The sequence below is a fragment of the Haliotis rubra genome, unplaced genomic scaffold, assembly GCF_003918875.1.
Source record: "Haliotis rubra isolate DU_JTF1 unplaced genomic scaffold, ASM391887v1 Scf541, whole genome shotgun sequence".
Taxonomy (NCBI): Eukaryota; Metazoa; Mollusca; class Gastropoda; order Lepetellida; family Haliotidae; genus Haliotis; species Haliotis rubra.
The window spans coordinates 216,329-242,272 of record NW_025767237.1 but is presented as its reverse complement, the minus strand read 5'-3'; the positions used below and the strand labels follow the sequence as shown (position 1 = coordinate 242,272).

The window sequence follows — 25,944 nt, the reverse complement described above, 5'->3', positions numbered from 1 at the left end:
ATACCTTTCGCTATCAAGAGAAAGGGATTTTCTGGGTGAGAAATATGGCGGAAATCTGACCAATCAGACAGCCAGATTGTAGTCACGTGCCACCGTTGTGTGAAATTTTTTTGAGAGAGTTCTGGGTTGGAGAAAATTGACACAGTGCCAGGGATGAAAATCTAAGTTTTTTCGATAGTCTGCCTTGATAGGCCGAGAACAACTTTTTCTACATAAAGGTGGAAGACTAAGGAAGGGTCTTCAAACAAATTTCACGAAGAGAGTGTGAAAGAAATGTCAGGACAGCCGCCTCAACGAGTTCGTCGTAATGTGTCCCCGGCATCAACAAAGCAAGGACCGATAAAAGCTGTTAAGACATTCACTCTGAAACAAAAAAGTCCAACACGCAGCTTAAATGCATCTCCTACACCAAGCAGTCACAAAATATGGAGTCGAAAATCCCCAGACCATCGAGCGTCTCCAGAGCGAAAAAGTCCAAGCTCGCCCAGAGGTAAGATCTGACAGACGAATACAGCTGCCCATTATGCACCGCCATATTTTTCAAGAAGTCACAAATCATAGACATCATACATCAATAAATTACGCTCTGTTTATGATTCTGTTTTGTCATTAACTGTTTATATTCGTTATCAGTCTGTGTGTGTATTCAAGTTAGTAGTTATCTGAATTTTACTGTGACATTTGCATCCATTTCTGACTTGTGAGTAGGGAGGCTCAAATGGACTCCTCAGTGCCGGTTTGAAACCAAAGTTTATATTGTGATTCTAACATAAGATAGATTTACCACAAACTGTGGTATGGCTTAGTGGTCTGTTTATTTAATGTGTATTTGAAGAAGCCTATTTCCCAAACATATGGTTAATGAGTGCTGACCTATTGAACAGCAATGCTATACATGTCAAAATATATCCAGGCCCTGTGCAGCACTGGTTATTTGTTTGTACCAGCTGTCAAAATGGGCATCAGACAATGTGACATGCCAGATTTTGTGTTATATGTTCTAAATCACTTTTATTGACATTTGATATGTTTGGATGTATGTACAGAGAACCTTTGGGAAAGACTTCTGCCAGTGTCTCCCCTTAAATTTCATTCTAGTCAAATAATATCACCTAAATATTTATTCTTCATCTAATAAGGATGAATTTGAATATGTTTCTCAAATTGTATCTGAACATACTGAAACACATACTCAACTTCAAAAAGTGCCACTCAAAGAAATTTTTTTATCGATAAAATCTAGGGGGGTGTGTGTGTGGGGATACGGGCAGAAGTCTTGCCTCGTATCATGAATATTGGGTAACGAATACACTATGTGGCGAATATGATACATATCATGAATATTGGTTAACGAATACACTATGTGGCGAATATGATATGTATCATGAATATTGGGTAACGAATACACTATGTGGCGAATATGATACGTATCATGAATATTGGGTAACGAATACACTATGTGGCGAATATGATGCGTATCATGAATATTGGGTAACGAATACACTATGTGGCAAATATGATGCATATCATTAATATTGGGTAACTAATACACTATGTGGCCGAATATGATATCATGAATATTGGGTAACTATAATACACTATGTTGCTATGAATATGACTATGTGGCTAATACACTATGTGGCCGGAATATGATATGAATATTGGAATATTGTTAACGTGGCAAATATGATGCGATCATGAATATTGGGTAACGAATACACTATGTGGCTTAATATGATGCGTATCATGAATATTGATAACAATACAATATTGGGTAACGAATACACTATGTGGCAAATATGATACATGATCATTAATATTGGATAACTAATACACTATGTGGCTTAATATGATACATATCATGAATATTGGTTAACGAATACACTATGTTGCTTAATATGATACATATCATGAATATTGGGCAAAATAATGCGTATCATGAATACACTATACACTATGTGAATATGATACGTGTCATGAATATTGGGTAACGAATACACTATGTGGCGAAGATGATACGTATCATGAATATTGGGTAACGAATACGAATAATTATTCACGAATACAATATTGTAGTTAAGTGATTGATGTACAATATGGAATGCCCATGTTGACAGTTTTGATTTGTCACAGCAATAGCCAGTGATCTCATGACATTCAAATTTGGTATGTAATAGTTATAGATGACAGTACCATGTGCAGTCTTGGCAAACTAACATGACTTGCACTACTGCAATGCTAGTACATGTGCCATATCTCAGTTTGGAAAAGGACATAAGGGTTCAAGTAAAACATGCTCCCTTACAAAAATCGTAAATCTTTGTTAATATTCGGTTCTGGTGACCACGAAAAACGAATTGAATTCATGAAGGGTTCCGGTTCGATTCACTGAATCTGCGAGTGAATCGTAACAGCCTTAGTCTGCATGTATCAGTAATTATTCTTTCATCCTCAACAATAGAAGAAATTGGATACCAATTCAGTACAACGTGACATGCCCGAGACCAGTCTGCCACATTGTCTATTAGACCACTAGCTTGAATGTAGTAAACCTTGTGTTGGTGAGATAAGCTCAACTGTTACTGTTGGTGGTGTGTGTGAACATGGACATGTACTGATGTCAAGAGTCATGTTGCCGAGTCGGCTACTGTGCTGCCATGTTTCTATGTTAACATGATGAGTAGTGTGGGAATGATACTGTCATATATCCCAATATGAGACTGACAATACAACACACATGTTTACAGTGCTAAATGAAACTATTCAACAACCAGCTGGTACATATTGTGTAGTGTTCTCAGTGGGGTTTGAATAATATAACTGCCATAGTGCCCTCAAGCCTATATGTTTTGCCCTGAAATATCTCATCCATTTAGTTTTTAGATGTAAAACCAAACTATTCAGAAAGGGTGAAAATTCTTGGATGTCAACTTCTGTAATAATTAATATGGATGAGGGACACATCATTACAAAGTATATTCTTGCGCCTTCATCTTATTGGTGAAACTATCACGGAAGTCCCCTAACAACGCCAAAACTTACTCATAAAGAGAAACATGCCATGCCTTACTTCATAAAGAGTCACTACATGGCTGAAATATTGCTGATGTGACTTCAAATACTCACTCACTCACTCATGACTTCATAAAGACAACACAACATCACAGAAGCTGACAGAGCCAAAGCAGCTGTGGTCACAAACATCCCAGGCTTCTTCCAACTTGTTGAGTGATGATGGGGTAGCCTAGGGGTTATAGCGTCTGCTTGTCATGCTGAAGACCAGGGTTCCATTCCCCACATGGGTACATTGTGTGACGCCTATTTCTGGTGTCCCTGCCATGTTATTTCTGGAATGTTGCTAAAAGCGACATAAAACCATGGACACTCTCTCCAACTTTCCAACAAGACTACCTACCTAAACATAGGGAAAACACACACTACTAAACGAGACCATCAACACAAGTAGACCCTGAAAGACCTCCACCAAAGAAGGGAAATAAATGACCATCTTCATCCAGCTGAACCCCATCAATTCACAAGCCCCATGGGGCTACTCCTTCATCACTGATTAAGGAGTAGTAATATACTCTGTAATGTAGTGTCCCTCATTTTACATAACTTGACATCCACAGATTTTCAGCCTTCATGTGTATCACTCCTAAAATGACCTTAAATGACTGAAACTTGTGATTCCCATGCAAATAGAAACTTATTTTGTACAGTATCATGATACGATTCACTTTGCACCCATATAGTATTGGAATACAAATCATGTTGCACCCATGGTAGAGAATACAACTCGTATATCACTCTAGTATGGGATACATATCATAACCCACAGTATTGTTACACCTTTGTTACACCTCTACACGCCAGATGCTGCTTTCACCTCTTATTCATTGCATGACTGGATTGACAGGATGTTTTATTTAGCATGTAAGGAATAATTTAACAGAAAAATGTTCAAGAAATCTTCACGTACATTTAATTTTGTTAAACTTTACCATGAATGATAGAGTGAAGTCCAATTTCCACCAAAAACATGAAAGCTCCAATCAGTGTTTGACTTTAAGCCTGAAAACCAAAGAGTCCTGTCCTCATCCTTAATGCTGAATGTTGAGATCAAATGGGCGTCTAGACTAAAATATTCTGCAGGTCTGGAACAACTGCAGATTAGGGGTGCAGTGTCAAATCATGAGAGACATTTGACGGATTTGGGACGTGTGTACTATTGAAAATATATTAATTTTCATCTTATTACAATGCATGAAAATCAACAATACAGTATTTGGGATATGTATTGGGATACATACACAATGGACAGGTTGATCTGCTTATTATACCACATTTGCTGTGTGAGCAAACCTTCCAAGATCTTCTTAACCCTGAATATGGAAACCTGACATTGCTGGCTTTTGTGACCAGCTCAACCCACCTTCTTATACTTACTGTAATTTCTTAAAAATCATAAGGAGGTTGACGTCATACATCACTTACTACTTTTATCCTTGAGACTGGAATGCTTCTGGCACTGGATGAGATCTTGAGCATTAGTTTTCTAAGGCCTTTTCCCACTTGTATTTCATAGACACTTCTGATGATTTCTTGTGTGTCTTTGGCTGACAGATGATGTGAGCAAGTATTGATTGTGGTGTTTTTCCTGAGAGGATATTTGGTTATCATTAACTGTGAAATGTTTATGTTTCAGAAAAGTCAAAATCACATCGTCAGAGCCCTGTGCCCAGCTTGTGGCGAGCCAGTTCCCTGGACACGATCTACCTTGCTGGCCAGTGGCCCAAAGATCCACATTCCTACAGCTCTCACAATCTGGGGGTGCTCACATGTGACAAATTTACACAGGTGTGTTGAAAGTGATCATCAGTAAGGCACTGTGTCTGATAATGCAGGTGACCGCCATGACCATCAGACCTAATGTGTTGTTTACATTAAATGTCCTGGCAAATTGACTTCTTAATGTATGATATTTCTATTTTCATTTTTAAATTGTCAATCACTGACACTGATCAATTTTGAAATTTATGGCAATTTCAGACACTTGCTAATTAATAAATTGTTTGAAGTGAAGATCGTGAAAAGGAACATTATTCCTGTCGGGCTGTGTTTGTATCACCATTGTTATTGTGCCAGCTCATGAAAGGTTATTGTTCGTCTATGGAGATGGATCATGTATCATGTCAATTCGAAATGTTCATCATTCTACCATTACTGTTGTGTAACCTTTTTGTGCATCTCTTGGAGATAGTACTCAGACTATTTTGTACAGGACATGAAGGGAAAGACATGATGAGAGAATATTTGATAAGCCACAAGAGCATATTGTTTCTTGTTGGCAATTTAGTAAAGTGTTCATAATGCTCACTAATAGCAGTGCTCACTATTTCATTGAAGTAGTTGCCCGTCTTTCATGTAAATCATATTATGAGTCATATAAATTCTAGTCTATTGTGGGGCGGTAGCCTCGTGGTTAAAGTGTTCGCTCGTCATGCTGAAGACCCAGATTCGATTCCACATATGGGTACAATGTGTGAAGCCCATTTCTGGTGTCCTATGCCATGATAATGCTAATAGCAGCGTAAAACCATACTGACACATGCCTCATTCTATTGCTCAGACTCCTGATGAGTGGGAGTCGGTCAGCAGCCTTGACAGGAAGAAGGATAAGGGGCACAAGAGATCAGCATCATTTGGTCAGGGAGACCAACTTAAGGTGGTAAGAGATCGCTGTCATTGGAGATAAACATGCTTTCTATTTGGAATTGGCTCCCAGTCATCATGTGAATCATTTCTTTCCTGATCCACATTGTAACGAATAACTGTAGCCATTAATTCACATTTTGGTGAATATCAATAAGAGTGCCATATGTTATCTGAGATAAAACCTAACCTATAATTTGATTTTGAAAAAATTAAACCGTAGTGTATTTTTGGCCCCCAAACTATGGTCAATTGAACCGTGAGGTACATGTCTGGACATTTCAAGGTCCTTTATCATTGTTAATGATGAATGTTACATGACATACACAGTCTAGCTCTTGCTTCATTGAGTTAGGTTTGTCCTGGTGGTTTTGACAAAGTATTTTTCTACATTTCTGCTTCAGTCAATCAGCAATAGTTTATTTTATGGTTAGATGGTTAGTTATGGGCACAGTACTCAACCTTTCATCTGACAAACACGACAGTTGGTTTGACTAATGATGATAGGTTGATTGATATGTGGTGATTGTGTTACCAGCTGATAAAACAGCGACTACAGCGAACGAAAGAAGGCAGCAAGGAGAAGGAATGGAGCAAACAGCGCCAGAGTCCAGTGCAAGGCAAACACTCTGCCCTCTCCCTCACGGCACCACCCACTGTCTTCAGCCAGTCAAAAGCTATTGGCATACCCACTAACATTCCTAAAACAAACATGTCGAAGTACCAACGCAACAGTGTAGAAGGACTAAATACAGTAAGTCGGCCCCTTTACAGGCAATAGATTTATTTTGGGGGACTTAATATTTGAAGACTCCATGTTTGCTTGGCTATTGTTATAAATTTAAAATATTTTACTGAACCTGATACTTTTCATATGACAATAATTCATCAGTCTTGGCCAAACATTTCTTTCTGTGAACATATTAACTGCAAGCCTGACATGTCTGAACGAAGTCAATTGTTATTATAAGGACCTTTGGAAATCTCATCTAAATTTAGCAACAGTATCTGAATTTGCCTTATTTCTGACCTTGTACATTTGTATGTGTTGTGATTTTACTCAGCTAATGCATTTGACTGTACTGCTTTCCATAAACCTTTTAATTAAGAAATTCATATGTCTAAGCCATTTTCAAGGTTAATAGAAATTATATTCACTTATAACTATCAATGTTGGAAACAAAGAAAGTCCTTGTCTGTAACTTAATGTTAGAAGGTTCAACCTTAGGGGCCTCAAGTTTAAAGTATGATTTGAACAAACATCCTGAACCCCAGGAAAATTGATTTCTTATTGATTTGGTTTGTTATCTGTTGCAGGAAATTGAAAAACTTGTTCTGAACAACCCAGCCGCCATCGAACCTGAAGAATCAGAACTAAAAGTACATGTATGTGTTTCTTTTGTTGTATGTTTGGGATAAATCACCTTGAACGTGGAAACTATTTGTAGGTTTACAAGAGGGCAAATACATTAGGTTAAATCTTTCTCTGGAGATGCAGCATCACTTCCGACTTCCTTTCCATAAGTGACATGTTAAGATTTTCCGAAATATTGTCAAAGCTAGGGTAACTCATTTAACCTTTAACTGTTGTGTATGGTGAGGGTAATATTATCTAGTGCAATAGCCTACTCATATGAAGCTAGCAGGTAGTATGCATACATCAAATAATCCAATACCCCATGCCTTAGCTCTTCCATAGAATTGGTTTGTACTCTTTACACCTGTGGCTTGTCGCTGTCTACTGGCAGCTGGTAGATGCTGTAGCAATCTTTGTGAGCAAACTCTGTCCCTTTATGCTTGTTGGGCACCAGATTTCTTTGTGGATATGATCTGATACTGCCGTGTGGCAAGCTTGAAAGTGGATAAGGAACTCTGATGTTCACATCTTACTGGCTTAGTCTAATTGCAAAATCAGATCTTTCTTGACATGGTCCTGCTCTGATAAACAAATATACAACTGACACTTTTTCACTTGCAGTCTCATCCCGAGATCCCTGATGGTCACAGAGCTCCGATTCCTGACATTATCCGAATTGGCTCAACACGTTCAGTGAACACACAGACACCATCAGGACAGGTGGACGAGCCGTACACCACCACCAGCAGTGGGAGTCGTGCCGACTCCATCAGTCCTGCCATACCAATCATTCCTGGTCACATGGACACCTCCCGGCCCTCCAGTCGGTCCGAGTCAACAGACAGCAAGTCTTCCGACAAAGGTGATTATAATGTTGCCATGACAAGCAGCAAGTCTTCCGACATAGGTGATTGTCGTATTGTCATGACAAGCAGCAAGTCTTCCCAGAAAGGTGATTGTAGTATTGTCAGGATAAGCAGCAAGTCTTCCGACATAGGTGATTGTAGCATTGTAATGACAAGCAGCAAGTCTTCTGACAAAGGTGATTGTAGTATTGTCAGGATAAGCAGCAAGTCTTCCGACATAGGTGATTGTAGAATTGTCAGGACAAGCAGCAAGTCTTCCGACAAAGGTGATTGTAGTATTGTCAGGACAAGCAGCAAGTCTTCCGACATAGGTGATTGTAGTATTGTCAGGACAAGCAGCAAGTCTTCCGACATAGGTGATTGTAGTATTGTCAGGACAAGCAGCAAGTCTTCTGACAATGGTGATTGTAGTATTGTCAGGACAAGCAGCAAGTCTTCTGACAATGGTGATTGTAGTATTGTCAGGATAAGCAGCAAGTCTTCCGACAAAGGTGATTGTAGTATTGTCAGGATAAGCAGTAAGTCTTCCGACATAGGTGATTGTAGTATTGTCAGGATAAGCAGCAAGTCTTCCAGGACAAGCAGCAAGTCTTCCGACAATGGTGATTGTAGTATTGTCAGGACAAGCAGCAAGTCTTCCGACAAAGGTGATTGTAGTATTGTCAGGATAAGCAGCAAGTCTTCCGACATAGGTGATTGTAGTATTGTCAGGATAAGCAGCAAGTCTTCCGACAATGGTGATCGTAGTATTGTTGTCATGACGGACAGCAAGTTCCAAAGTGTTGTAGCTATGTCAGCAAGTCCGACATAGGTGATTGTAGTATTGTCAGGATAAGCAGCAAGTCTTCCGACAATGGTGATTGTAGTATTGTTGTCATGACGGACAGCAAGTTCCAAAGTGTTGTAGCTATGTCAGCAAGTCTTCCGACAAAAGTGATTGTAGTGTTGTAGATATGTCAATGTCAGACAGCAAGTCTTCCGACAATGGTGATTGTAGTATTGTGTACTTTTGACATGCCCATTAGTCTAAGGAAGTTGCTAAACCATAACAAACTCTGTTACTTTTGTTGTGATATAAGTCTGTGGTTCTTCTGAGACCTGTTTCTGATTATTTGAAATGTCCGTGCTTATTTGACCTGTTGATGTTTATTTGACGTGTGTGCAACAGGTGAAGCTGAAGACTCCCCAGAACCCTCAATCACAAAATTTGTTTCAAGCCCCAAAGCAGAGAAATGCGACTTTGTCCGAGAGCCTCCAGATGGGTGTGAGAAGGTGCGAGTCATTGAGGAATCCAGGTAAATAGAGAGCCCTGAATCTTGATGCACTGACAGATGATTACTAGATGTTGTTTGCCTATGTTGAACCTGTTTCCTATGTTGATTTATCCCAATATCTGTGTGCTTGCCGGAATTATGGAATACTGCTACAAGCAGGTAATAGTTGTACTCCTATACTCACATAGTCAGGTCTGTAGAGATTCCAGGTTATGTGGGATCCCTAGCAGCCTGTGATAGTAGCAAGAGGCAGTGACTGGATTGGGGGTTTGGCTCGGTGACTTCGTTCATTGCATGGTATTGTGTAGATTGTTGTTCATAATATCCATCACTTGATCATCACTTCCAGGGATCATTGTTTACAGACATGATCATCTCAACAGCAGGACCTAGGGAAAGTAGCGCATTTACTTTCCTGACAGACCCGTGAAGGTCTGGGCTAGAATCTTCAGTAACCCATGCTTGTCGTAAGAGGCGACTAACGGGATCAGGTGGTCAGGTTCGCTGATTTGGTTGACACATTTCATCGGTTCCCAGTTGCGCAGATTGATGCTCATGCTGTTGATCACTGGATTGTCTCATCCAGACTCAATTATTTACAGACCGCCACCATATAGCTGGAATATTGCTGAGTGTGGCGTAAAACTAAACTCACTCACTCACTCTCTCATGACAACAACATACACAGATTAGCATGTGACCTCCTGGCAACTGCCTGTGCCTTGTGTTATGACGGAGTTGTTTATCGACCTCCGTCATATAGCTGGAATGTTGCTGAGTGAGGTGCAACAAACAAACAAACACAATTCTGACGAGAGAGTGGTCAGGGCAGGTTAGGTGTTTTGTAGGGGTTAAGATAGGGTTGGGTTTACCATAGTGACAACTGTACAGGCTTTGAGATTGGGTTGGAGGTTGTCATGAGATCCACTGTGCAGGGATTCATACGGGTTCCTATTCTAGACTGATTTCAAATCAAAATGTCCTGAAGAATCTTGTCTCCAAAGTCACAGTTTGCGTGATGAATCTTTACCAACACAGATGGTTGATTATGTGTTTCAAGTTCATATGATAATGGCCTGAAGATGCCAGAAGTTCCTTATTGCTTTCAGGGAGGTGTTGTTCGAGAACCTGGTATTTAATGTTTTACAATTTATCTTTCAGAAAACCTAGCATCAAAGAGTCTCTATTCTGTCCAGTAAAGCCAAATCAGTTCATTTTCAAGCAGAGTCAGAGCTCTGCTTTCTGCCCCCTGATCAGAAGTTACTGCAGTCCCACACAGGACATAGGCCTCAACACCGTTCCACCAGTAGCTCCACCACCAACGCCCCCTACAATAGAAGGGCAGTAAACAGGGGGGATAATCTCATTTCACTGTGCCATTACCAGACTACCTGGAAATAAGTCATGTCACCCAAGGAGTGTTCCTATATTTAAATATGACCACTGTTTGTTTTTCCTTTGTTACTTCTTATTTCGCATACATATATATTTTGATTGACAATGAGTTGCAAAACATCACAAAGAAAAGAGTCACAATTATGTTTATTGTTGGTATACAAATCTATATGCCTGGATTGTGGCATGATATAATTATTATATGCTCTCTTCACAGAGCTTGATATGTATTCTTGTATTATACTGACTGTCTCATTTCATTCTATGTGTATTGATTGAGAAAACTTGCATTGGGATCATCAGCTGAATTATGCACGTCCACGTATCTTGCTAAATGTTTGATGAGATAAATGTTCATTCCATTTTGTAGAGTTTCACAAAAAATGGCTCAGACTATGGTATACTCTCTCCAAAAAGTAGAAAATGTAAACATAAGGAAAGTGATTCGTTCACATGTGGCCACTTATGATCGCAGTCTAACCACACCTGTGGGTGTCCTGGTGGCCAAACGTGTGATGCATGTGCATTTAATACGCTGTTGTTAGTGAGTTAAAATTGTGTTGCATAAGCATTATTTCCGCCATATAGCAATTTAATAAACTGTGACATGCGTATGATCAGTAAGATTGCACTTTTGCATATTCTTTCACCTTTGCAATTTTAGACTGAAGCAATATGTTTCTTCATTTTAGATGAGCAAGTCTACTGAAATGCTTTGTGTGTATTTTAAGTTGAAATAATAGTATGTTTTCAGTGTGAATGAAATTCAGTATCCTTAATACTTTGTTATATTTCTTGTTAAAATTGTATATGTATATACATAATTATATATCCTTGTATCTGTGTGGCTCTCATAATGTTATTTTGATCTGCAGCGTTTTTGTTTTTAGAGACTGTTTAGTGGTTATTGGAATCTAACTGGTTATTGGAACTGGCAATTTTAATGAGTCACTTGGCCTTATGATTAGACACTTTTCCCTGGATTTGAGGTAATCGTTGATGATGGAATCCTGAATGCCTAAGTTACCATTAATACTGACTGAGTAATTGGACAAATCTGATGGAAGTCGTTCATATATTATATCAGCACTGCTTTCATTAATTTGAAGTCTAAAAATGTTCAAAATTATGCACCTGATATGACAGATCCCAGGGTACCTAAGCAGTTAATCAAACAGTCTAGTGGCAGTTTGTCCCCTTTCTAATGAGGGTTTAAACTTGAGGTAAACATTCACTGTTCGTTTTCAATTAAAATATTTTCTAAAACTATGCGTATGTGCCAATGTTGATAAGATACAAGTTTGTTCACACTGGTATGATATATGAATTACCTTACTGGTTGTCACTGATAATCATGTTATCATTGTTTTACTATGTTTTGATGAAGAATACAAAAAACTGTTATTCTTTTGCTGAAACGCCTAGGTTATTGGTCACAATGTTACCATTTAGGGCTTTTTTTGTGTGCTCCTTGTTCCCAAGTATTATCATTCATAATGGCATTCACCTAAGTCATTTGTATCTGTTCTATAATCAAACTGGTATTTGAAATGTGTAATCCACTTTTGAAATTAGTCTACAAGAATATTTGCTTTGTGGACCAAATTGATTAAGTTTGTTGACACATATTAACATTTTGTTTGTGGTGGCTGACTTTTACACTGATATTTGGCTGTCTCTCCTCATGGTGGCAAAGTACAATACACAGAGGTCAACCTATTTCCTAGTTGTGGAGCTTTGTCAAAGAATTACTCAAACTATGAGTCAGTGTGAACCTCCTGGTATTTGGGTTTAAAGACAAAAAGTCAATATTCTTCTAGATCTATATTGTCACAACTAATGTTTGTTCCACTGACTCAGGTTGGAGCTTCCATTATGTCTGCACTCAAATAACAGTGAATATTTCCAGTTTAACCTTCAATTCATTGGAACAGATCTGAACTGAAGTTGACTTTACACATTCCTACATAGTTTTATTTGGAGATTATGATTCCATTGAATGATCAAGGCCTGTAATTTACCTGCAGTGAGGGAATTGCTTTGTTGAAAAGTGTCCAACAACAGGGTCAAATAGAACAATGTTAAGGTCATTCACTGAGTTTCTTGCTATAGGTCAGATGATTGTGAACTTTTGATGGGTCCAATTGTCTCTTTACCTGTATCGAAAGCCCTTTAACAATAGTAAAAACTTCGTCAGCGTCCAATCTTGTTCAAGCCGCCGACCTGGTGACACATTGTTTGTAGAGGAGTCCAGCAGACTTCTGGGTTTTCCCCTCAACATTCCATGATGCTCTTTTGCAGTTGTTACGCATCCACCCAAAGGAGGAGAGAAAAATGTGTTCTCTTGCTGTGTTTTCGCTGTTTGGTGTACGGGAACAAATATTTTCGCCGAAACATGTTCTTGCCTATCCTGGAAAAGGCAGCTAAACATTGCACGATAAGGATCCATCCTGAGTAAAGCAATGATTATCAGCGTCCTACAAGCCTGTAGGAACAATCGCACAATGACAAAGCTTGCGTATGTGTAAATACAGAAAGCTAAACCTGAAAAAAAATTTGCAAAATCAAATTGTAACGGATGATGCACGGTTTATTGTGCAATGTATAAGTTTTTCTGTAGACACCACTATTAGATGTTGGCAGTGCAGAACTGGACTGGTTTTTAACGAATCTCAGACATGCATTTAAATGGACTGACCCTTGTGGCAGTCACATGTATCAGTTTTCCTTCCATGAGGTTTTGACATTTCTGTCAGTTTTGTATATAGACAGTAGGTGAGCAACGAGAGGCCTCTCTGCTTTCTGAATGTCGTTGCCAGCCATGCTAGTTGTTGGAGCATGGCTGAGGTAGCTCTTGTGCCCAGCGCATTTAGAATCCGAAAATCTTTCGTTATGAAATTTATAGGAGAAATCCTACAAAAAGTGTTCAGCATTTGTTGGGACTGAAAAACTTGATATATCCATTATGTGATGGACCTGATGCATTTTATGCAACAAAGGGAGTCGACTTTGTCTTTCTGATTTTCATGCTTAACATGAAGTTAGTGTTAATCACAATTTAGAGTTTTTTATTAGCATGTTGCTAATAACACAAGACAATGTAAATTGTTAACAAGTCCAATTTGAAATACCAAAGCAATATTTGTGAACGCATGTATAGTTAGTGCTATTTATTGGCTTGTAATAAGTGGAGCCCAAATATTGAATGACCCACTTGCATCTGCATACATGTTAGCTAATCTTTGGTCACCAACAGTAAACAGACACACTATTTAGTATGATTTTGATGAAATAATATTGATTTGTTCATTGGCTGTAATATTATCAAGACCTGTTTGAAGTAAAAGCAAATGGTTGTTAATATTTCCACATGAGCATATTTGGTTCCTGTTTCAAGTCAAATATCAGACTTTCATCCCTGAGAGCCTCCTTTTAATCCTCATACATCAGTTTAGAGCCACGCTCTGTTTTGATAAGCCAAACATAAACGTCAAAATCGTTTTGTAGGTAATCTAAAATTGGAAGAAAATCTAGTGTTATATTTAAGCAGATAACTAATGACTGAAATGGGATATTCGGCATACTGAAATAATTGGACTTGCTTGAAGAATCAGAAAAGTACATGAAAATGATATTGCACCAGTAAACCGTTTAATTGTAAATTGTAAACAATAATCAAAATAACTTTCTCAGACTGTTGGAGACCACGGAACTGACTCTGTATGCAAAATGTACAAAGTTTGTAGTTAATGAAAGACTTGTATACCTTGTGTAAGTTATTTCAATTAATATTGACTGGTAGATGTAATTTATTATCTCTATTTTCACACTTTGAATGGTACATTTAACTGTGGTTGTCCCTCCGCCTATATGCAGGCTATGTCCATACCGGCACGTCCATCTTGGATATCATTAAGTGCTATTCTTGGAACATATCAGTCATGAAGGAAGAAATGTCTATTTTAGTGATACATAGTCAGTCAATTTGATACAAATCAAACTGTAAAATGGCAGATATGTAATTATTTTGGTGTATTTTCCTCCGAGGTGTTTCAGAGCTGCAGGCTCCCACGTACTTAGAGTTCTGTCCTTTAAACCTAGAGTATGTTTCATTTAGAAATAAAAGTTTATCTTTTGTACAACACTTACATTGTTTGTTCTTCTTGATCGGATCTCTATGGATTCCAATTAATATTTTGTGACACAAATTGGGAAACATGAATGTAGAATTCTGTTTGCACAGCATTTACTGTAAATTGATGCAGAAGAGTTGAACAGCAACAGCTACAGCTACCGCCACAATCCTACACCAGTAAAAATAATTTACCATTAAGTTTGCGTTGCCTAAAACAACTAAGTTGAAGAACAGAATATCTTCATATAATGTCAAAGCATAGGCGGATCCAGGAATGTTCAAAGGGGGTGGGGTGCGGGGTGGTTTGGCCCCCCTCCCCTATTCTCCCCTCCTCTCTCTCAAATTTCCTTGACACAAAACACTATCCAATTTCTACTACACACTAGAGGTTTATCTTTCATCATGAAACTAATACAACTTTTAGCTGATCCCAAATTTCCTTGACACAAATCACTAAACAACAGATTAATCCCTCCCTTGATCCCATCTGTATACTCTATGCACTAATCCCTCCCTTGATCACATCTGTATACTCTATGCACTAATCCCTCCCTTGATCTCATCTGTATACTCTATGCACTAATCTCTCCCTTGATCTCATCTGTATACTCTATGCACTAATCCCTCCCTTGATCTCATCTGTATACTCTATGCACTAATCCCTCCCTTGATCTCATCTGTATACTCTATGCACTAATCTCTCCCTTGATCTCATCTGTATACTCTATGCACTAATCCCTCCCTTGATCTCATCTGTATACTCTATGCACTAATCCCTCCCTTGATCTCATCTGTATACTCTATGCACTAACCCTCCCTTGATCTCATCTGTATACTCTATGCACTAATCTCTCTTCGGGTCAGTCCATTATGCCAGACAGGTAAATGCCCTGTGTTGTTTTAACTAATTGTAGGGTACTGGGGTGTAGGAGTAGGGGTAGTGGCATTTAGGGTACTGGGGTGTAGGGGTATTGGCATGGGGTCCAACCATATGTAGAAGTCCTCACAGCGGGGATAAGGAGGAAACCAGATAACGAGGGTCTGGGCCAGATACGAAGAGGCAGATCCAGACAGACAGCGGAAAGTGAGGCACAGAAGCCTGAACTGAATCCTGTAGTGAATGGGCGGCCAGTGTAAAGATTGAAGGAGTTTCAGAGTGTCATCAGATTTACGTGACTAGGTCACTACACGTGCAGCAGCGTTTTGCACACGCTGAAGTTTCCTTATCTGTGTCTTAGTGGCACCAGCGAGAAGAGAGTTACAGTCATCAATCCTGCTCATAACTAGAGACAGGACAAGAGTGGTGGCAGATTCGGTGGTGAGATATGGTCAGATATGTCCAATAGTGCGCAGATGAGCAAAGCAGCTCTAAACTAGATGGGAAACATGATCATCCAGTGACACATCTGAGTCGATAACCACACCAAGGTCTTTGACCGTGACAGCAATTTGGATGTTTTAAAGTTCGCTGTATGCAAGTTTGGTCTGTGCTTTATTACTGCTGTATCACCATTTCCTTTACATAATGAATATTTGGGAAACTGAGATATCAATGTTTATAAATGTGACTAGTTCCTACTGGGATAAGGTAACTTTCAACGAAGTCTAACCGCGCCATCCAATCAAGTCGCATTAGGGTAGCCTAGTGGCTAAAGCGTTGTTCGCTCCTCACGCTGAAGGCCCGGGTTCGATTCCCCACGTGGGTACATTCTTTGTGTCCCCTTACGTGATATTGCTGGAATATCACTGAAAGCGACCTAAAAGCCAAGTCACTCACTCAAGTCGCTTTGCTAAAAGAAATACTGAGGTTCCTTAACCAGGATGTTCGAGTGATATGAGAGGCTCTTCGTGAAACATGTGGCCGTTATGAGTGTCAGCCATCATGGGTCATTTGGCCGATCATTGAAAGTATATTATACAGATATTTCGTTTGGTTTACTAATTATGTACAGGGTGCCTTTTATCGGTTGAATATGCCAAACATTTGGAGCTCTGTATTCAGCCTTTATCAGCAGCATATAACATGGTTAAAGGTGTAATAATAAACTATACTGTCATGTGATCGGGGAGATTCTTGTGATTTTATTTGTTGTGATTTTCAGTGGCATTAAATGACTGGAACGTTCGTGTGATGGATACTGCTTTAGGAGCCATTTAGAATTACCTCCCTTGGTTGTTGACAAACTCCAAGGGCAGCTGGCTCGCCTGAGACGTGTTGTAATGTGATAGTTCTGCGAAGATTTGCTATACCAATGCTGCACCTTCGAGGGCGATTCGAGGGTATGTAAGGACTGACCTGGGTCTTATTCAAATGCCAAGTGAGGACAGGGTGCCAATTTACTTTGAAAACACCCAATATATGTCGGATATGGACACCTACCGTCGGACATCCCAGCCTTGTTTACTAGAGAACAATTTGTCATTCTTCCCATCTATTAAAATACATTTATTCTCCAAAGACCAATACAGAAATCTCACATGAACGACGTTGAATATAACAGATATGATTTGATCAATGAAATATTCTTTGTGATAACTGCGCCCCTGATTGGTTGATGGCGTGTTTAATATCGTACTACAAGGTAGCGGGAAAGCGATGACCAGTGATCGCATATCGAACAGCCAAGGCCAGCTGATCAAGGGATGATGGTTCATATTAGAGTCATCTTCTGGCGTTCATAATCCAGCAAGTGCTCGTAGCTCCACTCGTCATACCACCGACAGCTGCCGTACTCAAACTCGTCACATGACACCCGCGGCTGGCCCGTCTCTCTCGCGGGTAGCGGTGGTTCTGGGGGACGCTTGCCCAGTGAAAAGAAACTCTTGTAGTAGTACCTGTTAACACATATGGTAATTTGTTATGATGATGGTAGACTATTGAAACACGCCATATTGCATATTGACGTAAACTCCAACCCAAACCGCCATGAATTTGACGTTCCTCCCCTCCCCTTTCCCTGGCAGCCCTACTATTTAGACTTCCACTCCACTCCAGCCAACCACGTTGCTACTATTGATGTAATCTCCAGCCATCTCCTGTTCAAAGTGTCCGTAACCCAACTCATTCACTTCATGTAACATCGTAGACTGTATAACGATCCTGGTGAAACACACGTGGAAAGATATGTGCAAGCAGACCAAACATCATACAGGGCGACCATTGGATTTGATCAACGATTGTGGGACCCTACACAGCTAAGGGACATAACTCCGGGAACTGGTGTGGTACACGAACGTGATGGACTTTTCACAAAGACCATAAATGCAGGCGCTCTTTACACTGCTGTCACAATGTGAGCCTTACCATCGTATCAGTATGTATTTGTTGCCCTTGTCGACTTTGGAAGCCGTGTGGAGAGAGTGGCGCTCACAGTCGCCATCAGGGCTCATGTTGTTCCATACCAACGCCCGACCTTTCCTTGGCTTTACCCATATACCCAGCTCTGTGAAGACAAGATTTAGTTGATGTGAAACTATATAAATTCTTGCAGTGGAGGTATTAATCGTGACGTCGTATATAACCCATGCTTAGCCCCTAGAAATCCCAAATCATTTGAGTATTGATTAAACTGACGTTCATATATAGATATAAATATACATTGTATATTGAAAGTTTGATAAGTTTGAAGTGTTGACATCCGGATGCCCTGTTAGTGATTTAAGATCGAATGGTTTGGTTTGTTGTTTAACACCGCACTCCGCAATATTCCAGCTGTATGGCGGCGGTCTGTAAATAATCGAGTCTGGACCAGACAATCCAGTGATTAACAGCACGAGCATCGATCTACACAACTGTGATACGATGACATGTGTGAGCCAAGTCAGCGAACCTGACCATCCGTTCCTGTTAGTCGCCTCTTACGACAAGCGAAGATTGAATGGAGAAACGGGGTTTTCTAAAGGTTCTGTAAGCTGATGAATGCCATGTTTTTTGGCGTAAGATAGTTCACCAGCTTTAACTCTTTCAACAACCCAAAAGTTGTTTTTTTACAGAATATTAAGTAATCTGCCATCCTTATGCATCAGATCATTCACAAACACAAGACGCCAACTGTTCTACGCCAACTTTAAGAAATATCAATTTATTGTCTATTGTTTAATTGTCATTGTTCCAGGCTGGCTAAGCACATTCAGACTGACTGACTGAGTTTGGTTTTACGCCGCTTTTAGCAATATTCCAGCAATATCACGGCGGGGGACACCAGAAATAGGCTTAACACATTGTGCCCATGTGGGGAATCGAACCCGGGGCTTCGGCGTGACGAGCCAACGCTTTAACCACTAGGCTACCCCACCGCCCCTAGCACATTCAGAAAAGATAGTTTGCATTTTATAGGAACATTTGCCCATGTGAACCGGCCATCTTTCCAGACGTTATTTGTCATTCTTGAGATATGTTTTTGTTTAACACCGTTTGGATCTTCAAGCATATCAGATTCTGTCTCGTGACCTCATATTTGGCTCCATGTATAACTACCATTAATTAGTGCACCTATCTACATCTCAGGTTTTGTGGTACAGTTTACATTTGCTACTCTAATTCCACCAGGGGCGGTGGGGTAGCCTAGTGGTTAAGGCGCTCGCTCGTCACGCCGAAGACCCGAGTTCGATTCCCCACATGAGCACATTGTGTGAAGCCCATTTCTGGTGTCCTCCACCGTGATATTTCTGGAATATTGCTAAAAGCGGCGTGAAACTAAACTCTTCCATTTCCGGTCAACATTATACCTGTTAGGTTGTGCTGGATTGCCAAAGTTACCTGGTGACGTCATTAGTTATAAATGTATATATACCTATGAAACTATTATACAACCATTTATAACACCTGCATGTTTTCAGTTTTGTACCCACTGCTTTTAACGCCTGTATATTAGAAATATGGAAAATAAAACACGTTATTACATATGTCTGGACCAGATAATCCAGTGATTGCCATCCTGGGCATGGTCAAGTCAACTGGGATACCATGCCATGCAAACTACCATGTCAACGTGTCTGGCCTCCCCTACCAGCGACACCTACCGGGAAAACGTGTTTCGCCGCCTTCCTCGACGTCCTGAAGATACACCAGCACCGTGGCCACTCTGTCCCTCTTGTCCTCGCCCCCTTCCACGCAGTCCGTGTGAGACTTGTACGCTGCAACGTCATCGACGTCATTACTAACTGTGCAGAACTGGGCAGCGTTTTGTGCAAAGTAACTGATCATGTTTGTACTTGAGTCTCTTAACTTAAAACTCTCTTTCTTAACAACAACTCAACAACTCTACATGGTACTTGACTCGAGTGAAGGTAAATGTTTATACTTTCCATATTGTTTTAAATGAATTGCAACATAAATAATCAATCCGTAAATCCGACACAATGTACCCATGCTACTAAGGCTGAGAATAATGGGTTGTTTTTACAAGTGTCTGTTGTGTCATATATCAAATATGGTCGAATGCCCCATTGCAACTACAGAATCTTAGACATTTGAAAATGTCTACGGTCACGCCACATAATTATCCAAAGAATCAAAGCGCTTCAGAAATAGGCCATTTCGTTATTCCACGGTACAAAAATAGAACATAGAACTAAATTATTTAAAGTACAATATTTTAGTATAAATAGTGAATTGTAATATATACATCATGTTGCATGTGCAGAGATTCGTGAACTGTGCTGGGTGAACTGACCGGGAGGCAAGGTCATACGCATCACATGTCGCCCATTGTATAACTGCGCCCCTTGGCTGTGTCCGGATCCTATGATCGTGGATTCGAACCCCGAACCGTGCTAGTAACTTTCACCAACAGTGTTAATCGTCATATACCTGTATCGCTATCAGCAAAAGCTGAACTGTCATACCCGTGTCATACCATCGTTAGAACCAGGGAGACTATATAAGATTGTAGAGTATCCCTGTTAGAACAGACTTACCTTTTCCTTTCGGATATGACGTCAGCTGAAATTTCCCGCCATTTTCCTGATCAAGACCCATAGCGGCCTTCACTCTGTTGGCAAAGATGGACGAGAACTTGCTTTCTCCTGGGTAGAATGCCGTGCTGTAGCTCCAGTTCCGGTGAATCAAGTCGCCAATTTGGCGTGAAAATGTGGCATTCAAGCATTTTGTTCCTGGCAATTATCAGGAAATCATTGTTATAGTCTATTATCACAATGATGACCAAGCAATTCAATAAAAAGATTAACATAACAGCGAGTGAGAGACTTTTTAACGCCAGTGTCAGCAATACTCCAGCTGTATCACGCCGGGCTGTATATAATCAGGTCTCATCAGTCATAACTACACAATCGGAATATGGTCGAACGCATTCGTGGCCCACTCGTTTTATTCCGGGACAAATCGAGGTTACGGAAACTGGCGGCTGGTGACGAATGGGTGGTTGCCTCTTCTGGCAAGTGAGTGAGTGAGGTTAGTTTTACGCCACACTCAGCAATATTCCAGCGATATGGTCTGTAAACAATCGAGTCTGGACCATACAATCCAGTGATCAACAGCACGAGCATCGATCTACGCAATTTGGATACCATGACACGTCTCAACCAAGTCAGCCAGCCTGACCACCCGATCCCGTGAGTGGCCCCTTACGACAAGCACGGGTTACTGAAGATCAATTCTAACCCGGATCTTCACGGGTCCTTTTGGCAAGTAGTGAGTAGTGAAGGGTCAACCCGGATCCTATGCGCGGGGTTCATATTATTAAATTTGATTGACAATATATCCATGGCAATGACAGTTCAGAAAATGGGGTGCGCACTTTTTTCACCCGTTTTCACGGGAGTTTTGAATGGTCATTTAATAAACTTAAACTTAACTTGACAATAGGGGTGCGTACCCCTGCACCCCCCGTCTGGATCGCCTGTGAGTATTTTAATGTAATACTTTTTGTTTTCTTAGCTTTATCCATTACTGTATAGCATGATATATAATACTTGTATGCATATATACCGGAATTATATTGGCCAGTGACGTATAGATACCACTTCATGTACCCCACTACAGCTGGGTATAACTCGCCGAATGTACGCTGTCTCCTTGACAACAGACATTTAGCGTCCACTGCAGTTCAAGCCCATAACACCTTAAAGTGACCTGAGGTGCAGAACTTATAATACACATATATTACCTTCTGTAAACACGTTAGGTGTGACACGTATTTTCTTTTTAGCTTCTTCTAAGTGTTTCTTCAGTGTGCCAATGCTGTCAAAGCACATGATGGGGTCCTGCTTGCCGGCATCCTGCACGTGCTTGTCGTGCGCCTTCATCAAACCGTCACACTCCAGCGTCGATAAGAACTCGTCGAACAGGAACACCCTGGTGATGACAGTAAGGTAGGGGGAGTGAGTGGATAAGGTTTTAGGCCGCTTGCGTCAGTAGCCGATATTACTTTCAGAGACATCTTCCGCGATTCCAGCGGGCCTCTGCTAACGTTAACCCTACTGCACTACACTTTACTCCGTCATATAGTAACAGTCGGGATGATCAGGGGATGAAGGCTGGGGTGGATGTGAGTGAGGTTGTAGGTGAGGATTTGGGTGGGTTTGTGTGTGGGTGTGGGGTGGGGGTATGTACTAGTATGTGGGTTTGGGCGAGTGTGTGTGTGTAGGTGGGTTTTGTGTGTGTGTGTGTGTGTGTGTGTGTGTAGGTGGGTTTTTGTGTGTGTGTGTGTGTGTGTGTGTGAGAGAGAGTGTGTGTGTAGGTGGGTGAGGGTGTGTGTGTGTAGGTGAGATTGTGGGCGAGGGTCTTGGTGTGGGGTGTGTGTGTGTGCTAAACTCGAGTTTATCTGTTTAGGATTTATAGAACATAACGTAAGTATTTCTCGAGTATAAATCATAAGTGTAAATATTCATTTGTCAGGTATAAACGCCACTTTTACAGGGAAGGATTTGTGGTGCAGGCCATCTTAATTAGGCTATTGGTATTCTTGTTTATAACTTTTGTTTAGGTAATACTGGAAAACACAATTTATCGTGATGTTATAATAGACACGACAAGATCATGTTCGCTTGACATGCTTGATTTCTGAAAATTAAATCCCAGTTGTTCCTCTCCTTTTGGAGAAAGATGTGACCAAAAACATTCGGTATTGGAACTTACCTGACGCTGCTGTTGGTTGGCTTCTGAGGCAGCAGTTCCACGGGCGGGATACGTCGACCATCGGCAAATATCTTCTTAGCTGTAACGGTGCTCAGAATCCTTGGTTTGAAGTCACGAACCTCTTTGGGAAGATCCTTGTCATCTTCATTGGACGTCTCCTCCTTTTGTTTTTTCTTGGGTTTAGCTTCTTTTGGCTTCTTTTTGACAGGCTCTTTCGTCATATCCTCCATCTTAATGTCAACACTTTTAACATTGGCTTCGTCTTTCGTAAATTTAAGAAATTTCTTTTCATCCTGTGGGGCTGTTTTACTTGATGTGTCTCTTTCAGACATTTTCTCAGGTTCAGTTCTCTTCACTTCATCTTTCGGCGGTCTTTCGGGTTCTCGTTTAAGCTCAGGATTGCTTTTGAGCGGTTCTTCCTCTAATGCACCCCTTTGGTCATATTCTACTGTTTCCTCATCATGATCTTCCACTTCTACCTCCATATCCCCTTCCTCCGTCATCATAAGATCTTCGTGTTGTCCGTCATTGAAGGTTTCCTCTTCGTCGGAGAGGAACTGTTGATCACTTCTGTGCTGGTCGTCAGGCAGTCCTCTTTGTTCCTTTGCAGTCTGACCTGCATCTCCTTGGAGACTGCTAACCAACCGCGTTATATCGGGGTAAAATAAGAAAGCACAAATTCCCAGACCAATCAGAACAAGTAGTATGACTCTAATTGATGAGGTCACTGGGGCTGGAATTGAGTCACTTCCGGTATCAGTATGGACGGGTACACGCGGATGACCGCCTGCTGGCCTCTTAGAAATTCTCTTTCTTGCCATTTCAAGATGTTATGTACGTATCTGAAAATAACATGAGACGTGTTATAGGACGAGACCCGTGTACGAGACTTGTACCTTTGAGCTATGCAGGTGATATATATATATATAGGTATTATCACCGATCTTTTTGCATATTTAGTGAATGCCAAGGCTCACTCGGAACTGATATTTGCGTCTCTTGTGGTACATACCGTCATAACAGGCAATAAAAGTGTGGTATATATCCCCGTCCTTCTATGCAATACGGCGGTGTCGGCGATGTTACTAAACGATTGAGCATATCACGTGCTAAAGGTTACAGATAACGGTACAACTGTGTACTATCGGCGTGTAATACAAGTATGGATACCGAGAGATAGCACGTACCGTAAATCCTTCAAAACACACATGCCTCGATTGCACGCCGGAGATGGAATGTCTTCCGATTACTGAAACGCAGCATTTATTCCAGGATTTACGGTATTGTGTGTGAGAAAGATTGTACGATACTCTGCTCTATAGATCGTACAATGACGTATTTAGAAACAACGCAGCGTTGATTGGGCCATTCATTCCTGACCTTGACCTTGGTGGTAATGCACTACAACTGCACCAGTTCCCACTGTGCAAAACTGGAATTGTGGGCTATTAATGTGATAAGACATGTATGGTCGACTAATATAACTGTATGAAAATCGTAATTACGCAAGTTTGATAAAGATAACATGTCATTTTGGTTTTCTGCTAACAGTGAAATCCCGTAAGTACGGATAGTTCTATTCCCGATATAATCAAGATTAACAAATGTCCGGTCCTGTCGTAACTACATTCGGGTGTCAGTAGACCCTCTTACCTACAAATTATGGCCGTTCCACATTGTCAGGGGAGATGTAAGCCCAGGCTCCCCTCTTGGATGTCCAAGGATGCTAAGTGCGGGAGTGAGGGGTCGGACGACCGTGACTCCTAACTAACCACATTACGTTTGTGTACTGGCTACTGGCACACATTCACTCAGAGATCAACTCAACACCAGGCTCTATACTCACATATGTTTGTCTCAATCCATCTCTCTTACTACTCTCTGACGTGGATTGCTTCCGTCAATTGAAAAGCGCGCACCACTCTATTCGTCTTAAAGGTATCTTTTAGAAGGGGCCCGGAGAGCGGAAGGTCGCGGGTTCGATCCCCGACCGCGTCATACCAAAATACGTTAAAATATGGTACTTGTTGGTCCCTGCCTTGCGCTGGCATTAATGGGTACAACAAGGACTGGTCGGCTCGGAGTCAGTATAGTGTGTCTGAGTGGGGTATTCATGCTTCACTGCGGCATGGTATCTCAGTGGGCTAGCACTATAAAACCAGCTCAAGTCTGGGCTAGTACAAGCAGCCGCACATACACATACACACGCATGCACGTCGTCATATGAGCGAAATATTCTCAAGCACGACGTTAAACCCAATTTCACCTCACCTCACCTCACCTTTTAGAAGGGTTCGAGTCTGAACTGATCTTGATCACTTGTTCAAATATATCGTTTTGATTCGATAACAACTACATCTGACCTTGAACTCATGTGTTTTGTAGTTAGAAAAATATCGAACATTATTGATCGGTAGTACATCTGACAACCTTGTCGTGCCCTTACATCGTGTAACCTATAGCAAAAACACATCTCCATATTGATATTTTGTAACTCGCGCCCATCCGTCACCATCACTTGTATTTTTTATTGAACTTTTTCTAATCGCTCTATCGATCTCCCTGTAACATTTTCGAATGGTTTAGGGGAGCATTTTCACCTTATAACAATTCGCAGGGAATGGTTTAAGAAATGAAAGAAAATAATAATAATAGAGCCGTTATGATTTCATATATGTTTATGAAGTAGACAAAGACATTCATTCCAATACCTATATATTTTGATTTGTTGCAACATTAAATATGAAGGTTAAACCAACATGTTTTTGGGTAGTTTTAGAGTTTTTGTGGACAGAATTCTTCTTATATTTGAATAAGACTGGTTTTCTCAGTAGATATATTTGAAGTTTTGAACTCCGAACCTTCTTCCCTTTTCAATCAGTTTACCTATATACACGTATCTAGTCACAGGTAAAATAATCGTAATGTTTAGAAAAGAAAAGAGGCCGCTAAAAGATCTTACCGCGTTCAATTTGGGAAAATGTCCGGATGAACAGGTTTCCGTATTCAAGAAACACATGTATGAGTACGTTGGAGTTATCTCATCAAGTCGAGGGAACTCGCCCAAACGTATCGTAGCTTTGTGTGACTACATCCAGAGATCG

The 25,944-nt window shown here is 40.6% G+C and overlaps 2 protein-coding genes across 6 annotated transcripts; one reads left to right on the top strand and one right to left on the bottom strand.

Moving 5' to 3' along the window:
• Window positions 1–89: 89 nt before the first annotated feature.
• Window positions 90–14,751, top strand: LOC124253481 (protein FAM117B-like). 4 transcript variants are annotated; one of them, XM_046687275.1, is made up of 8 exons: window positions 90–490; window positions 4,709–4,860; window positions 5,633–5,728; window positions 6,254–6,469; window positions 7,033–7,101; window positions 7,694–7,934; window positions 9,107–9,233; window positions 10,374–14,751. In XM_046687275.1, exons 1-8 carry the CDS (start codon window positions 274–276, stop codon window positions 10,558–10,560), a joined length of 1,305 nt encoding a protein of 434 aa, XP_046543231.1. In that variant the 5' UTR covers window positions 90–273; the 3' UTR covers window positions 10,561–14,751. The 4 variants fall into 4 exon arrangements, with proteins under 4 accessions (XP_046543231.1, XP_046543229.1, XP_046543230.1 ...); XM_046687273.1 differs by having other exon boundaries at window positions 9,104–9,233; XM_046687274.1 differs by having other exon boundaries at window positions 5,633–5,731.
• A 2,416-nt stretch (window positions 14,752–17,167) lies between these two features.
• LOC124253498 lies at window positions 17,168–25,941 on the bottom strand. Of its 2 annotated transcripts, none has more exons than XM_046687297.1 (7): window positions 25,803–25,941; window positions 22,841–23,682; window positions 21,870–22,057; window positions 20,662–20,856; window positions 19,765–19,878; window positions 18,047–18,185; window positions 17,168–17,577 (listed from the first exon to the last, which is right to left on the bottom strand). In XM_046687297.1, exons 2-7 carry the CDS (start codon window positions 23,659–23,661, stop codon window positions 17,394–17,396), a joined length of 1,641 nt encoding a protein of 546 aa, XP_046543253.1. In that variant the 5' UTR covers window positions 23,662–23,682; window positions 25,803–25,941; the 3' UTR covers window positions 17,168–17,393. The 2 variants fall into 2 exon arrangements, with proteins under 2 accessions (XP_046543253.1, XP_046543252.1); XM_046687296.1 differs by lacking the exon at window positions 25,803–25,941 and adding an exon at window positions 23,853–24,000.
• Window positions 25,942–25,944: the final 3 nt, after the last annotated feature.